Source organism: Saccostrea echinata, unplaced genomic scaffold (genome assembly GCF_033153115.1).
Source record: "Saccostrea echinata isolate AGI-Se365-2 ecotype Australia unplaced genomic scaffold, CSIRO_AGI_Sech_v1 ptg000030l, whole genome shotgun sequence".
In the NCBI taxonomy this organism is placed as follows: Eukaryota; Metazoa; Mollusca; class Bivalvia; order Ostreida; family Ostreidae; genus Saccostrea; species Saccostrea echinata.
The window spans coordinates 18,517,986-18,536,426 of record NW_026889779.1 but is presented as its reverse complement, the minus strand read 5'-3'; the positions used below and the strand labels follow the sequence as shown (position 1 = coordinate 18,536,426).

The window sequence follows — 18,441 nt, the reverse complement described above, 5'->3', positions numbered from 1 at the left end:
AAAAATATATCGGATTAAGGAGTGCATCAAAATAAGTTTGAATAGGATCACTTCTAAATCTAGTATTTTTTGTAAGAAAACAAATATAAAATATCTCTTTAGCCTAAATTTGAATAACAGATTACTGAATGATTAACAAAACCTTGTTTTGGGAGAAAGTTATTGTATATTTCATATTTTTTTCATGTTAATTTTTTTTTTCAAACCAGAATTGAGACAATTGATGTAAAAAAGAAAAATTAACAATCAAAGCATATTTTTTTCACATAAACAAGAGAAGAAAATCAATCAAGTTTTAGATCTAATCGTTATATTCCTAACAGAAGACAGAAGGATAAACAACTATAATTTCTTTTGATTATGCATATTAGAGAGTCTTTAAAGATGTAGATTTTTTTTTTCAAATTAACTTCTATTAATAATAATTCTGAAATATTTTATGCACTTGTCTATCCTATTGTTACTTCAGAAATTATAACTGGCCATATATACAATATCATGGTATAATAAAAAAAAAAGTTATTGTAAAGTGAATTTAAAAGAAAATTGCCGGTCATTATTTTTTAATTCACCCTTATGCTGAATATAAAAACTTCATACAGAAATTAACAACTATTTAATCAATGTAGATCGAAAACTGAGGTATAGTAATCAATGGGGTCTAGCTTCATACCTCTTAATGTGAAAGTATTTGCCTATATGGTTGTTAACAAAACTATTGGTTCGGTCTTGACATAAGGATTTCGAAGCAATGGAAGACAACTACCACAAGAATACTATTAATTAGAGTCATAAAGAACTTCGTTTACATGTGTAAACACGACGTATTTGAATATATTTTTTTTTCCAGAAATTATTTTGAAAGCTTGGAACACCCTATGTGCTTAAAGTGTTTACTGTTGCTTTCTCATATTTAAATAAATTGTAAGATACTTACATGTAAATTATAAATGAACTTAAAAGAATTAAGATAAAATTTGTCCTTCAAGACGGTGCTCTGTATGTTTGTTCCTCGACTTTTTGGCTCCGGTACATTTATATCAAAGTACCGAAAGTATTGAGAGAGATGATCTATCCTAAACAATTGGTTTTCTGTACCCACTTAAAGAATTTTTACATGAAAAATATTTAAGAAGTACCGAGAAAATTGTAAAATTCTTATATTTCGAAAGCATTTCATATTTAGAATTCTAGAATAGCCTGAAGTATTTCATATTCCGACATTTATGACCTACATTATCATATTTATTTACCTTCATAAACCGGCTTTACAGAATACGAAAAATTGAATTGAAATCATCATCTATGCCAATTTTTTTTCACACACATCGGCGCAATGTAACAAAAATTGAAGGATAATATAAGCATTTGTGTCAAATTTTCAGAACTGATACTTTTACATAAATAGGACAGTCATCTCGAGTTCTATTTTCAAACACAAATGAGTGCTTTTGGAAATGTATCAACGGGTTTTTTTGTGTCAATAAAAACTCAAAGTACATCCACTATGCATAAATAAAACATGTATCAAAAGTGAAAATTGTCTGTATACATCAAATTACCTTTGACATCTCAGTATTTTTTGTTGAATTACAAATAATTAGGATTTAGCTATTTATTTACTATCCTAATGACCTAACAGATCTATAGGTAATCAAAGTATTTTTACAATTAATTAAATTTCAAGATCGTTATATTATATATATTTATTTAATTCCTAGAGGAAATTTTCTCATATCAAAAAGATATATTACTATTTATGAAAATATAAAATTTTTTTTTTTTTTTTAAAAAAATACAACATTGATAAACATTTTAAGATACTGTGAGGCTCTAAATCTTAAAAAAAAGTTCTAGAGTAAAGTTTCAATGGGGTCTAGCTTCATACCTCTTAAAGTGAAAGTATTTGCCTATATGGTTAACAAAACTTTTGTTTTTAAGAGGTACTTTACAAGATAACTAAGAAACTATGTACTATGTAAAACCTTTTTATTGCTACAAATTTCTAAAAATCACAAAAAATTTTACACTATCTAATATACTGTGTTCTTTTTCTTGCTGAAAAAGTCAAGAAACTAAGAAGACTCTTACTGTGTAAAAAACCCTTTCAGCTTAAATTTTTAGAATTCACAACAATTTCCATGGTAAATATCTAGTACACTATATGCGCTACTAGCTTTTTCAGCAAGGAAAGGCATACAGTATATAAGAAATATACCTTAAAAAATTATGTCATTTCTAGAAATTTTAAGCTAACAAAGGGTTTTACATAGTATGTGTTTTCTTAGTTGTCTTATAAAGTACGAACTACATGTCTAAGAAACAAATATTCTACATAAATATTGTAAGCTATAGTATAAAATTGAACATTTTGTTATTTATTAATATACATGTACTCTGAAACTTTGACGCTATGAGTTACTTTATTATGGAACTTTTTAAAGAATAAGAGTAATATTTTGTTTAAAAGTTGATAAATGGTAAAGCGGTAAAAAAAAATGTATGACTGTAAGTACCTTAACTACAATATAAAATGAAAACTGAATTTTAATGTTAAACTGAATACATGTAATTATCTAATTAACTAGTACAAAGAATTGGACTTAAATTACTACTACTACATAAATTTAGTTGAAAAATTTTGAAACTTGGATTTACCATGTAGAAAATTTTAAAGCTTTGATTCACTAGTATATAAACAATAAAACGACAATGAATACCTGCCTCTTCCCTGACTGTTATTCCATGTGCAAAAACACCCCAGAAATCAATACAGAATCATAAAGAACTAAGGGACCCAAACATCCTGAAGTGTTTGTCCTGTTCCGTGATCACGGAAACCTTAGAGATAACTGATGTGGAATTCAATAGAGGAGGTTTTGTTCAGATTCACATACTAACTGGTCTAGGGCCTGACATTGTTCTCTGGTGATAATGTTTTATCTGAGACGGAAGGCTTCTAAGTATCTTCATACTCAAGGTAATAAGTTTTTTCTTTGGTTACTTGCATGGATAATGCACATTTATGTATATACCAAAACCAAATAGACGTACTTTATTCAAATACACATGCAATGAAAATATTGAAGATAACGAGCATTGACCTATTTAAAAAATGCATTCAAGAATATGGATTGTGAACAGGCACAGACTCCTGAAAACATCATATAAGAAATATGTTTAAAAAGTTTGGAATCTTGAGTGCAGCGATAAGCTAAAGTGTGAAAAGAAATTCAAGATATGTTTTATAACGTATTATTGGAAGCTATTTTTTAGCTTTCCATATCTTATAATAAAGTGCACCTGCTATAGCCTTACTGTTTTAAATGTGTCTAGATTTCTTCTAGGATTCCATCCTGGGGCGTCTGGTTTGTTTTAAGAAAATAGTACATGTGTACAAGAAAATAAGAAGCTTCAAATTGAAATTTCAAATTTTGTGGAAGAACATTATTTTGGGGAAAAAAACAGAAAATGGATTTATGAACACAATTGTGACTTGTACCGACTGGCCACAAAAGTGAGACGATAATCTGTAAATGCACATGCGTAACAGAGATAAGACGGTGCTTTCAAGAATGTTCCGTATTTCTGGTAGGTCTTGTTAATTTCACCAGAGGAAAAAGGGCATGCGTCATTTTTGCATCTGTCTTCATTTTTTAAAAAAATAATATTTGACATATCTCCTTGGCTGAATTGTAATTTTTAACCCTGTCAGCAAATACAATTTATCATTGAGTCAAATGCTGACTGACGTTTTTCATACTAATTGTTAGGCCATTATTTACACATTGAATTGTCCACGGATTTTTCCGTTATTTTCCGATCATGACAAGTAGCACACGGCGGGTGTGACCGGTCGGCAGGGGATGCTCACTCCTCCATGGCACCTGATCCCATCTCTGATGTTTTGGAGGTCCGTGTTTGTTGTGCACCTATTTTGTAATGTTTAATGGACTTTTAAGCTTGAATACTGTTCGTTATCTCCGTATATTTCACTTTAAAAAGAATTCATATTATCGTGTCTTGCTAAAGTTCATATTCAAGGTACGTTTACCATAGGGTAAACTCTTTTCTGAAGGGAAAACATCATATAGCAATATATTTATGTTAAACATAAGCTAGTAACATTCTGCTAATAATATCAATACGTTAAATTAAGTGTAGATCTTCATACATGAAAGACAGATTAATTTGTCAAAAGTCTTTTTTTTTCATTGTCAGGATTCTTTATAAATACTGTGTAAAAAATGGAAAAGAGAGTGAAATCTACTGAGAAAGTATTTAAATGTACTCATCGGAAAAGGGAATATTACTGTAACACATGTGAACAAGGCCTCTGTTCCCGATGTAAAGAAAAACATGTCGTCGACTTGGATATGAAAATGCATGACGTCGAGATAAAGAGAGAAAGGTTTGGAGAAATTACAACACATGAAATTTGTAAAAGACATCCAGACAGAATTTATGAGATGTGGTGCGCATCATGTGAGCTTCCTGTCTGTTTTAATTGTTCAGAACACAGAAAACATGAGGTCCTAGATATCAAATCAGCATATAAAAGGAACAGACAACTGTACAAAAGTAGAATTCTTCACTTTAGAAGTGAGATTCTTCCGATGAATAGAGCTTCTTTAGCCTCCATGAAAGCCGATTTCAAAACAGAAATGGAAACTCTTCAATTAGATATCGCCAGGATCGTCCCAAAGATAACAAACAAGGTTCAGAGGCTCAAACATCAAATAGATGTTATATTTCCTGAGCAATTAAGCCAAACCTCATTTAATTTGGTCTTTTGCTTGCAATCTATGAAGAAAAAATTACAAAGGCGTATTTCCATTTTTGAGAAATATGAAAATAGATGCGTTCTGTTATCAAAGAAACCCTTGCAATTCCTTCCATTTTTCAAGAAAACTAAAATAAAAAAAGAAAAGTCCGATATCTTTAAATTGTCAATTCTCCTCTTGAATGAGAAGATCAACAAAGACAAAGTAACCAAACTTTTGGGAGCCTTTCACATCACAGGTGAAGGAAAACGAGAAGTAGGAAATGAGTGGGTACTAAAACCAATGTCTTCACCTGTGTTAAAGAAATCAGTCGCTGTCACAGGTTTGCTTGCCTGTCGTCACATCTCCTATATGTCCTCAGACCAATTTTGGGTCAGTGATACTAATAATCTCATCAAGACAAACTCGGCAGGAGACACTCTCACTCAGCAAATAAACGTAATAAACAGTGATTATGGAGTTCATACAGCGACAAATTCGGGAGAGTTGATATTTATTGATGATAAATTCAACATCAACAAAATTTCCTTCGATTCAAAAACAACAAAACTGATAGGGAAAACAGGACTGGATTCTCCACTTTGTGTCTACTTCTCACCCTTTAACGGAGATCTGCTGGTAGGGATGGGTAGATATAATTCAGAAAAACGCAGATATTCACATAGCAAAGTGATCCGGTACAACAGCAGTTTGAAACTCGTCCAGACTATAAAGAATAAAACTTCAGATAAAACGCTTTATAGCTGTCCTATCTACATCACGGAAAATCATAATAGAGATATTCTTGTATCTGACACTCGGCACTATAACTGTGGTGCTGTAGTGGTTACAGATGGTCGGGGAAACCATCGCTTCTCCTACAAAAGACATCCATCTGGACTACCGTTGGATCCTCGCGGAATCTGTACAGATACTCTGTCACATATCCTCGTATGTGATGTTAACACACATACAATACACGTGCTTGACAAGGACGGCCAATTCCTCTTTATGCTACTGAGGAAACAACAGGGAATGTTTAGATCATACAGTATGGCTTTTGATGGTAAAAATCACCTTCTCTGGATCGGGTCACGGTTTAGTAATATTTTCTGTATATACAGGTATATCAAGAGACAGGACTTTTTGACAGGTAATGGTAATTAGATTTTTTAAAAAAATTCTTTAAATAAGCTTTTGTTTATTGAATTACCGAAATATGCATAGACTCAAACAAAAAAGAGACAATACATTGCAATTGTCTTCATTTCTAATTGCTATTAATATAAAAAAAAAATTACTCTCTTTTATACTTTTTTCCCATAACTAGTAATTTAAAAAAAATTAGGATGACATAAAAATATAATCTTTATTGATAGTTACATTTATTTATTATGAATCGAGCTCTAAATATTCACTTTTCAATACTTATACAAGAATCTTGTACATCAAGCGTTTACAGAGGTTTTGGGAGCGTAGCGGAAGACAACTCTGGATAGAGAATGGCAAAAAAAAAACGACCTCAAGATGCATTTTAGCACGTAGTAAAGCTTATCGATAGTTTGAAACATTTTTGATCGGACTTGGGTTTACAAGAAATTTATTTGGATACATAGAAAAAATAATTCGTTATCCAGGTCCAATCAAAGGTGTATGGGGATTTACCCATTTATGCAAAGAGATCTGTCCTTCGATTAAAAATTGAATGAACAGAAATCTACCGTGAAGTTCGTGGTTTAAAATCAATTCCAAGTAGTTCATTTAAGATATTATATTAGACCATGATAAAGTAATTGAATACTTAAGTATCATTTATTTTCCCTATTTAGGTGAATATGAGTAACAGTAATTTGTTTGTTCATCAATACTTTGTTGTTTTTGAACATTTTTTGCCTGCTGAAAATGACAGTTGGTATATGTTTAAAATAAAAAAAGTATTAAAAGATAAAAAAAAATATTTTCACCTTTGTTTCTATTTTCAACTACTGTCAGGAAATCGATACAGAGTCATAAACAACTAAAGAACGCAAATACCATGAGTGCTTTTTCCTGTTCCATAATCAAACCTTGAGAAAAATTATGTGGAATTCAACAGATGTTTTATTGATGCCTGTACTACTAATTCCTGAGTTTGGTCCCAGGCCTGACAATTTTTTTTCTGATGACAATGACTTCTCTAAAACGGATGGTTTTTCATGTAAATCAATACTTAAGGTGGTAATTTTTTTCTGATTTCTTGCATGGACAAAGGCCAAATAGATTTTAAAAAAAACTGATAACAAATGTGAAATAACTGATCAATCCTATAAATCAATTAAGAAATACAAATCAACGTGAACAGGACAAAAAACACGGACCCCTGGAGACGCCAGATAAAAATAAACAGGAAAAAAGTTCAGACTCTCAAACACAGCGTTAATATATAATGGAATGAAGATAAATTTTATTTTGTACTAATGACAAAGGTGTGTTTTTCGTATGCTTTTACTTGCTCCATCTTATCATCTAGCATACATCTGCTGCAGCCTAACTGTCTAATATATTTCAAGATTTTTTTTTTGTTTTCCTCCTAAGACATAGGATTCGTTGTAAGAAACAGTACTTGCGGACAAAAAAATAAAAAAGCAAAGAAATAATTGTAGAATATTTGTAAATGTTTGAAGGAAAAGGCATATTTTTTCAAAATCAGAAAGGGATTCTTTCATCAAGAAAAGACTGCCTGCACTACATGTAACTGGCCAGAAAACTGCGTCGACAAGCTTTAAATGAACATGTATAACAGCGTTAAGACAGTGCATTCAAGAATGTTTTCATATTTCTGTAAAGTCTTATTCATATCAAGAGAGAAAAGAGATGATTTTTTTTGCTTATATCTTGTCTTTTGGTATGTAATAAATCTACCGGAGCCTTATTGAAATTCTGATTGAAATGAATTCATTTTACCATGTCTTCACTTCCTTAAGCTATATTCGAGCTGAGGTTCTATTGGGATAAACTTTTTTTCTGAAGGAAAAACATAATTCCACAGTACCTATCCAACCTACTATACTGAAAAGCATAATAGAGATTCATTGTAACTGGAACTATAGGAAATATAACTGTAGTGCTGTAGTGGAAACAGATGGCCGGGAAAACCTTCGTTTCTCCTACATGAGACATCCATCTGGACTATCGATGCATTATCGTGGAATCTGTACAGATGCTCTGTCATATATCCTGATATGTTATGTTAACACACATACTTGACAAGGACGGTCACTTCCTCTCAATGCTAATGTGGAAAGAAAAAAAACATTTGGACCATATCTGACTTACGACAGACCAAATCAGGTCAATGGTCGATACAATATATCATTAAGTCGAATGCTCACTCTCGTTTTTCATACCAATTGTTAGTTAGGCCATTATTTACACACTGAATTGTCTACGGATTTTTCCATTTGCCCGATCATGACAAGGAGCAAACGGCGGGGTGACCAGTTGACAGGGGATGCTTACTCCTCCATGGTACCTAATCCCATCTCTGATGCTTTTAGAGGTTGGTGTTTGCTCTGCTCAACACTTGTATTGTTTCAATGGACTTTTGAGCTTGAGTGCTGTACATTATCTTCATATAACAGTACACATCAACTTATCTGGATCAGATCACGGTTCACTATCCTTTTCTGCATATCAACAGAAGTCATGATTATGCTTTTTTGTAGGTTTACGTAAGTTCTTCGTCGATTTATTTGTGTATCTTTAATGATAATAAAATCCCAGTAAAACAAGAATACTTGAAAAATAGCACGTGATATGACACGTGGATTTATAGACAAAATCAACAAGTACCAGAAGAGATAATAGATTTATTCTAATATGTTTTAAGGACCCATTTTGTTGAAAAATCAAAACATGTTACTTATAAAAATTAATGAGAAAAAAAGCAATGTAAGATAAAACTGGTAAAGTGAAACAAAGGTAACTTTAAAAAAGATGTGCAGATAGAAAACGTAGAAGGGAGGTTTGATAACTATTTCATTCGCAGCTTTATAGTCACATTTAAAATAAATACAAACAAATTATAGTAAATATTTTAAAATGCAAACGATAAATATAATGTAGGATTTTTATGAGTATAGTACATAGCTCCATAAAGAGCTTAATATCAATGTATTCACACACACACACACACACACACACACACACACATGGAGAGAGAGAGAGAGAGAGAGAGAGAGAGAGATACCGTAGAGTTACATGTATACCTTAAAATATTTCTCTTTTTGATAAAGAAAAAGAACACTTTGGCGAAGGAATTATATCAGAGTTCCATATTATCGGTGTTTGACATGACACAACGGAATCTGTCATGAATTTGTCCTCGAAGATAAAACCTCGGGACTATACGTGCAAACCAGTAAGTAATCATCTTTGTAGGTATATGTCTGAAATAAGTTTTCAACTAAAATTATTTTTTCTAGGATATGACATGAATAATATTATTCATGAATATTCTACATATTATTGATAGTTGCTTTATTTGCAGTCTTAAATGATCAATGTTTGAAATTCATTTTTTTTTACTTTGACCTTTCATTTGATCTTGACCTCTCTTTTCTTCAATTTGTGTATTCAAAAAAACTTTTCAAGATATCTTTTTTATCAAACTTCATATGCTGATACATATAATTGAGAGCTATTCAATTGCATCAACAATTCTGGCCTTGACCTTTACTTTGACCATAACCTTACTTTTCTCAATTTTATGTTTATCTCAGTTTCAAAGAAACTATTCAATATATTTTTATAAAACCTTATATGCTGATACATATTACCTGCATCAATTTTTTAACCTTGACCTTCCCTTTGACCTCACTTTTCTTTAATGAAATAAGGAGATAACGAACATCAACCAAGCTCAAAAGTCCACTGAAACTATACAAATCGGGACAGAGCAAACACGGACCTTTAAAATACATTAGAGGTGGGACCAGGTGCTATGAAGGAGCAAGCATCCCCCTTCGATCGGTCACACCCGCCGTGTGCTCATTGTCATGATCGAGTAAACGTAAAAAAAAAATCCGTAGACAATTCAGTTTTTAAATAACCGCCTAACAATTAGTATGAAAAACGTCAGCTTCGTGTCATATATTATATATAACTTGATGAGAATTTATCAACTTTTTTTAAAACCTTGATCTTCCTACTGACCTTTGACCTAACTATTTGTTGTGTCAAAAACTGTTTTTAAGAGACCAATCAAGATATTTTCATCAAATTTCATACACTAATACAAATTTTTCATCTTCCATTACTAATTAAATGCTTGGGCGTGACATTCATGTCTCTATTGAATTATGTGTTATGTTGCTATACTAGGAATAAGTTCATAAGCTAATGTCACTGTAAAGGCTGCTTAAGGGATAAATAATTAAATGTTTTCCTTTAATTGAAAATATTATAAAAGAGTAAATCTATTATATAGGCATGAAAACATCATTATGTGAGTACAAGCTGATTTATTATTGAATGTATGATATCAATTCTTGTGTAATAATAAGTATAATTGTCATCTTGATTATTATTATTATTATTAATGCGCTCTTTCAGTTACAGTTTTCTGCATTTGTTTTTATGGTAAGTGATTTGTTTACCATTCTATGCTTCATAGATAATTTTTACAGAAAAAAAAAATGTTTTTTTCTTGTAAATCCGATTTCTTTCTCCAATTTGATTTTTAAGGTATAAATGTACATAATAGAGTTTGATATAGACTGTAAAATCAAAACTTAATTACAATATACATATACAAAAATCATCGAACAGCGAGGCTCAACCAGAGCTTGCCAAAACATCTCTAATTTTTAATGGCATGGTGTTTTTCTGACAAATACTTAAAGATATATAACTTTATTCATTATTCCGAGAAAAATACTTTTAATTTCATATATCGACCTATATCATATTTTTATCTTTAATTTTCTCTTAAAAGAAATAATAGCCGGAATATGGAGAGTTTCACTGGTAAATATATTACCTTTTAGTTTTATCGAATGATGGCTTAGATGCAATATGTGGGAACACGAGGGGCAGAAGGACTTTTTCTTTTATTTCATGTCGGTCGGGAAACACTTTCATTTTGCATTTAAGGTAGTCAAACCTCAGGTTCTGAATATCAGTAGTTAAGTAAAATGAAAATGCTCACAAAAATGGCTCTTAAGCAATATATATATTTTACCCATGGTATTTTCTTCAAAGTTCATCATTATAGTTCATCATACAATGTAGGGAAATGATATATCAAATAGAGATATGAAATGATTTCAATTTCAAGCTTCATTTCTAGACATTTTTAATTAAATAATAATTTAAAGAGTTATCATTCCTTGGCTGAGAAGCTGATATTCTTAAACCATACATCCTCATTTGTAGAAACCGGAATCATTTCGTTTGAACTGTGACATAATGAGATTTCAAGTAAAGTTGAAATCATTGATTGAGGTTGAACATTATTTTCAAAATTCGTTAGTAGAGTGATTTTTCTAATAAAATTTGAACCAATGTTTGATTTTTAAAAAAGAAAGAAAGAAACGTGCAAATATGTCCATGTATAGCTAAAATACCAGACAATGTATTTTAAAATTGTAAATTTCATGCTGAAATTTAGAGAAACAGAAATTCCCAACTGTATATGTTACTATTTAGAATTTGTACGCTTTATCATAAAGGCATGATTTAAATCATGGTTTATACTGATAAATACTGAACAGGATTTGAGAGAGATTCAAAAGGATCATTTAGGACTTTTCATGCTTTGTCCTTTTAGATTATGGTTCAACTAAGTCTGCTCCTTGTATCGATACAAGTCCCGAGGATTGTTCAGATCAGTTTGCCCTCCAAAATATCTGTAGCGACCCCAGCACGGCCATCTTTTGTAAGAAGTCTTGTGGGCTCTGCTGTAAGTACTTATATTGGAAAAAAATCCTGAATGTTTAGATGAAATATGAAGATAACGAACAGTAATCAAGCTCAAAAGTCCATTGGAACAATAAAAAATTGGAGCAGAGCAAACACGGACCTCTAAAAACATCAGAGGTGGGATCAGGTGCCATGTAGTAAGCATCCGCTGTCAACTCGTCACACCCACCGTGTGCTCCTTGTCAGGATCGGGAAAACGGAAAAATTCGTAGACAATTCAGTGTGAAAATAATGGCCTAACAATTTGTATGAAAAACGTCAGTCAACATTCGACTTCGGGCCCGTTTTGCAAAAAACTTACGACTAAGATCCAAAAAATCAAAATATTGATGTATTGATACAAGTGACGTAGAGTACAAACATTCTTTTTATAAAGAAATATAAAGAATGCATTTCATTTAAATACGGAAATCATTTTTATCTGAATTGAATTAAAACACAAATACATTGATTTTTACTAAACTAATTAAGATTGTTTTACTAAAACCTTTCAATGTTTTGAAATCGAAAATACAAACTTGTAAATTGATATAAACTTGCATAAAATGTTTTTAAGATTGCCAGATTAAATTGTATCTCCAAAAAATATGTAATATCATTTGCTTTTTTCGTTGATTTCCCTAGTTCGGTTGGACACCTGTTTAGCCTGTGATGGCGTTCATAATCCTCTTCAACCCTGTCCTGTCATTCCTTGTCATCCAAATGAGGTAAGGGAAGAGTACCATAGATGGAATGACATTTAAAGCATCCAGTTATACATGTAAACATTAAAGTATTTGGATATGCCACTTTCTTTATGGAGGGTTTTTAAGTTAGTAATGTTTACTTTAATCTATATTTTCTAAACAGTTAATGCTGACTTGTTTTATACCAACTGTCAGGCCTTTGTTTTTTATACTGAATTTGACTACGGAATGTTCCGTCTACCTGATCAATACATAGGCTCACGGCGAGCGTGACCGGTCAACAGGGGATGCTTATTCCTCCTAGGCACCTGATCCCACCTCTGGAATTTCCAGTGGTCTGTGTTTTATGACCTTTTCACATATTTGTATCGTTTATTGATTTTTTTGAGACCGATCACTTTTCGTTATCTTTACCTTTTATCTATACAGCATGTCTCCCAGTTGATTGGACATGCAAGAGCGTGTTCTATGTACGACTAATCGAGGCAAGCTATTGACAAATAAGTCGATGATACAAGGATATCAACAATCCAGTTTGTCAACATTTCGCAAATTCTATGGTCAATACAATGACCTTGTCAGCAAATATATTCTATCGTTAAGTGGAATGTTGACTGAAGTTTTTTCATACATATTGTTAGGCTATGGTGGTATATTTCTGCCCCTACATACAAGATAAATTATGTTAACATGCAACATAATTATTTATGTCAGCATGCAAAATAATTATGTTGGCATGCAAGTTACCAATCTCTTTAGAGAGTCTAATTTTATTGTTGGTAAACTTACTTACTAATGCCATTATATGACATCATACAAGCAAGATGCAACAGAATTATGTTGACATGCCACTTATTCATGTTAATTTGCGACTTATTTATGTCAACATGCAAGATAATCATGTAGACACGCAACTTATTTATGTCAACATGCAAGATATTTGTGTTAACATGCGAGTTAATTATGTCAACATGCGAGATATGTTTGTTGACAAGCAACTTATTATCCTGCATATTATCCTGACATAAATATCATGCATGTTAAAATATACCTCGCATGTTGACCTAAATAAGTCGCATGTTGACATAAATAAATTTCATGTTAACATAAAAAAAGTCGCATGTTGACATAAATAACTTGCATGTTAACATAATCATCTTGCATCTTAAAATATAACTTGCATGATGACATAAAAAGTCAGCGTATAGTTGATCGCACAATATTAATCATAATATAGTGAACCTATGGTGGCATATTTCTGCCCCATGTGTGCAAGTTATTTTTCTGTCAAATATGTCGACATGCAAGATAAATATGTTGACATGCAAGATAGTTATGTCAACATGCAACATAACTATGTTGACATGCAAGAAAATTGCAATCAAATAAGAATTATAAAAAATCTTTAATAAATCTCCAATATTGCCCAAATGTGACTTCCAATATGATAGATGCTACTTATTTATTTTGAAATGCAAGCTATTTATGTTGACATGCGAAATAAATATGTTGGCATGCAAGTTATTTATGTCAACATCCAACTTAGGTATGTCAACATGCAACTTATTTATGTCAACATGCAACTTAGTTATGTTGACATGCGAGATAAATATGTTGACATGCAACTTAGTTTTGTTGAGTAGCAGATATATCTATACTTATAAATTAATAAATTTTGCATATAAACTCCGAAACGGATGCACCAGAGTTTTTACTTACTCCTCTAAGAATACACTAGATACAATATGATGTCCGTAAACTATATTTAGATTTCACTCGCATTGTAAATATCGTACATTAAATTAAAAGTCTACTTTTATTTTCTATAAACAGCCATGAAACAGCAAAAACCTGAGTACGGTGGCGTTTCCGGTTGGCGGATCTAAGTTACTGGCAATTTTCAATGAAACTGACAACAATCAATCGTTTATTTATTTCATAAAACGTCATCACTGAATTATTCAATCAAAACTTGATTTAAATTACATAAAAGAAATAACTTGTGGTAACCGATTAAAAAGGGAAATTATGTGCAAATTATTTTTGTCATTCACCGATCTTAATATTGACGGAAGCTTCTAGAATATCAGATAGCATTAAGCCCGATGTTAAAAAGAAAAACGAGACAATTATAGACAATTATAGCTGTATAGGAACATAAGAAAAGCTTATGTGTGAATGGTCATTGAAATAATGGTAAATCATTGATAACACTATAAGTTGGGAATTATATATCGAAAGACTATTACATATATGTAGCAGGTTTTCCTAATAAATTTATCGGTAAAATGTGTATATATTCCTCACTGCTTAACATGAAAAGAGAAAATTAATGAATAAGATATTGTTCAAATACAATTAAAGCTGTAAAATTTTGTGCTTAAATCAATACATTTCAGTTTTATTTTTTTTTTATTTTTTTTTTTTGGTGTTGTTTTGTTTTTGGTTTGGTTTTTTTTTTTTTTTTTGGGGGGGGGGATACATTCTTTTGTATCAAATACTCGGCCTATCCATAGGGCGTTAAAAGCTTATTTTTACATAGATACTTGCGTCTTGGTTTATATATATGTATGAACCTTATTGATATGTGAAAAAAAGGTAAAGTACATTTTTTACATATCAATAAGACACATACATATTTATAAACCAAGACACACGTACCTGTGAATTTTACCCCCCCCCCCCCCCACACACAAAAAAAAAATCAATTTATCAGTAAATTGTGCATATTCGATTCGTTGCTTTTAATTTATCCTTGACGGAAATGAAATAAGAACATACAATATATCCATAACATAGTATAACAGGTTTCACAATAAACATCAATTAATGAAATTGTTATTTTTTCAAGTTTTTACAAAAGGGGGTGGGGGGATGGAGACGCACATGCGGGATTTTGAACAAAGTATTTCTTCCTGCTATAACCCTGTGGGCTGCAATGTATTTTCTATCGGTAGTGGTATAAATTCAAAACCCCGCGCTTGCGCGGGATTTCATCTAGTATATATAATTTTAAAAAAGTAAATATCCAAAAATGAAATCACAAATCGATGTAAATGTCTGAAGACCCAGGAATGGCGAAAAATTTTACAGTGAATATGATCAATTTGTGATTTCATTTTGGATATATACTTTTTTAAATATGATCGATTTTCAAAATGATAAGATTTTGAATTAAATGATTAAATTTAAATGCAAAAGAAATTGTGATACACAATTTGAACATTTGTGCGAGCGTGCAGATTCGTTACTACATGTACCCAAGACACGTGCAATGAGGCACAGTTCTGTTTTTTTTTTTTTTTTTTTTTTTTTTTGTCGGTAAAATCGAAGTTGATTTTAATGATCGAAAATTTATTCAAGCAAATGTTGCAGTTTAAATTATTTTCTATAATATGAGGTGGACAACAAAGTATGAATTGAACTTCCTTGGATAAAATGTCCTGGCGATTCAGAAACGTGACCGTAGATTATTAAATGTTTTTAGGGCCCCTCTCTGCGGGCGACCTATAGTAATTAGTGTGTCCGTCCGTCCACCTGTTCGTCCGAGGTCTCTTTTAAAGGGTGTGTAGTGACCTTGAACTATGTTTCAAGGTCTAAGGTTAAGGTCATAGCAGAACTGTATCTGAAAAATGCATGTAAACATAAATAAGTTGCATGTCGACATAAATATGTTGCATGTCAACATATTTATCTCGCATGTAAACATAACCAAGTTGCATGTTGACATAAATAAGTTGCATGTTGACATAAATAAGTTGCATGTCGACATAAATAAGTTGCATATCAATATATTTATCTTGCATGTCAACATAACCAAATTGCATGTTGGCATAAATAACTTGAATATCAACATATTTATCTCGCATGTTAACATAAACAAAATGCATGTTCACATAAATAAGTAGCATCTAGCATGTTGGATGTCACATGTGGGCAATATTTGAGATTTTTGAAGATTTTTTATAATTTTTATTTGATTGCAATTTTCTTGAATGTCAACATAGTTACGTTGCATGTTGACATAACTATCTTGCATGTCAACATATTTATCTTGCATGTCGACATATTTGATAGAAAAATAACTTGCACACAAGGGGCAGAAATATGTCACCATATGAACCTTATAAAATACTAGTATAAACATAACGTACAGTTGATCCCAAAATAAATCCCAGTATATCAAACAGTGTTTCAAAATTGATAAAAACAACCGTTACATTTCGTACCAGAAATATGAATATTTACGTAGATAGTTAGAGCATATTGTAAATGTCTATTTGCCGACGTACTTTATTAAGAATTTCTGATCTTTATATTTTATCAGGTTTGCTACACTGGGATTCGTGTAGTGGGATCAACAGTACGTTATGTTTATGGTTGTCTGGAAGAAAGTGTAAGTACCTCATATTTTATTTCATTTAAATACTATTACCATATGGATGAAGAATTACGTGCGCTAATTAAAAAAAAAAAAAAACAAAAAAACAAAACAAAACAAAACAAAACAAAACAAAACAAACAAAAGAAAAGAACAAACAAAAACCAAAAAACAAAACAACAACAAAAAAAAAAACAAAAAAAAACAACAACAACAACAACAAAACAAACAAACAAACAAAACAGCAACAACAAAGTTTATCTTCATCTTCCTCAAGAGCATGCAGTACCCTTAAGATTAACTGATCCGTTGCTATAAGGGATAACTGGAATAAACTGACTAATATTTCCTTGAAAATATCAAGTTAAAAGGGATTATTATGAAATTTTGCACCGCAGAGTATCCTGAAATTCTTTGCATAATGATTTTAGTTATACTTTCTATTTATTTTCGGAAAATCATTATTATAAAAGCAAATTTTTATAAGAGAGTACATAGGGATAAAGAACCTTAATTTCACTCTTAATTCCTGGCCTCCTTACATACATATATCTACACTGTTTTACTTTTTTGTTAGATCTGTTATGCTTTCGCAGCTAATGACCATATAAAAGTTAGTGACCGGACTGATAGATATGTCCACGGTGACCAGGGCACTGCTATTTGTGATGCCTGCTGTAAAGGGGACAAATGTAACGCCGCAGACTGCTTCCTACTCAGAAAGAGTAAGTGTTGAATTTACACAGCATACATTTTAGACTAAATTATTATAATTTGGTTTTAATAAATTATTACTGAGACATATTCAAAAAAATCTTTTCAACCCGTTAATATATAAAGATTTCTAAGGCCTAAATTTTTTTTTGATCCATCGTGCCTTTACCAACTTGAAATAAACTTTGACTTCGAGTTTGCTCTGAATTTATGGGTTTAAGGATGATATACTAGTATCAGAAAGACATACGCACGTGTTTCATATACACGTTTGTTTTGTTTCTTGCATATATTTGAGGCTTTTTTTTTTTTTTTTTTTTTTTTTTTTTTTTTTTTTTGACAGATATGACAATTTCTGACTTTATCGGAGGCAAAGCATCACCCACGATCCCAAGATATTCATTTGGTTAATCGGTACAACTGTGACTTTTACATGTATTAATTTATACTATATCATTTTATCTTGCCGCAACACAATGTGTCAATATGGTTCAATGTATCGATATGTTTCTTTCTTAACTTTTTTGTTTTTTAAATAATTAATGAATTTCAATTTGGAATTAAAAAAAAAAGCATAATATGTTGAATTAAAAAAAGCATCAAATATATTTTAGGTTTACTCTGGATTATAGTTTGTGTCCAGTTGTCATTGGAAGACAGAAGATTGACACTTTCTCTAAAATTGTATTTGGTATTGATTGGCAAAATGCATTGTTACAACGCCCTTTGTAAAATAACGCACTTTGAAAAAAATTTCAAAGTGCGTAATTTTTTCGAAGTGCGTTGCCAAAGCATGCAATTTATGGAATAAAAATGGTGTTGTATTCAAGTTCATTGCAATCATAAATTTGATTACACATGTGCAAATATTTATAATTTTATTTTTTTTTTATTCTTGCATTTTATAAAAATAAATTTTAAAAAAATGCTAAGTTCC

The 18,441-nt window shown here is 31.2% G+C and overlaps 1 protein-coding gene across 1 annotated transcript; it reads left to right on the top strand.

The window, feature by feature from the left end:
* The first annotated feature begins 4,247 nt into the window (after positions 1 to 4,247).
* Positions 4,248 to 18,216, top strand: LOC133196059 (uncharacterized). The gene is made up of 7 exons (XM_061332008.1): positions 4,248 to 5,829; positions 11,572 to 11,703; positions 12,348 to 12,430; positions 16,737 to 16,805; positions 17,368 to 17,515; positions 17,848 to 17,918; positions 18,119 to 18,216. Exons 1-6 carry the CDS (start codon positions 4,248 to 4,250, stop codon positions 17,913 to 17,915), a joined length of 2,082 nt encoding a protein of 693 aa, XP_061187992.1. The 3' UTR covers positions 17,916 to 17,918; positions 18,119 to 18,216.
* The last annotated feature ends 225 nt before the right edge of the window (positions 18,217 to 18,441 follow it).

Coding starts and splice junctions, on each gene's coding strand:
- LOC133196059 (XM_061332008.1), top strand. CDS start 4,248: ATGGAAAAGAGAGTGAAATCTACTGAGAAAGTATTTAAATGTACTCAT. Junction 11,704..12,347: donor GAAGTCTTGTGGGCTCTGCT/GTAAGTACTTAT, acceptor TGATTTCCCTAG/TTCGGTTGGACACCTGTTTA. Junction 12,431..16,736: donor TTCCTTGTCATCCAAATGAG/GTAAGGGAAGAG, acceptor ATATTTTATCAG/GTTTGCTACACTGGGATTCG.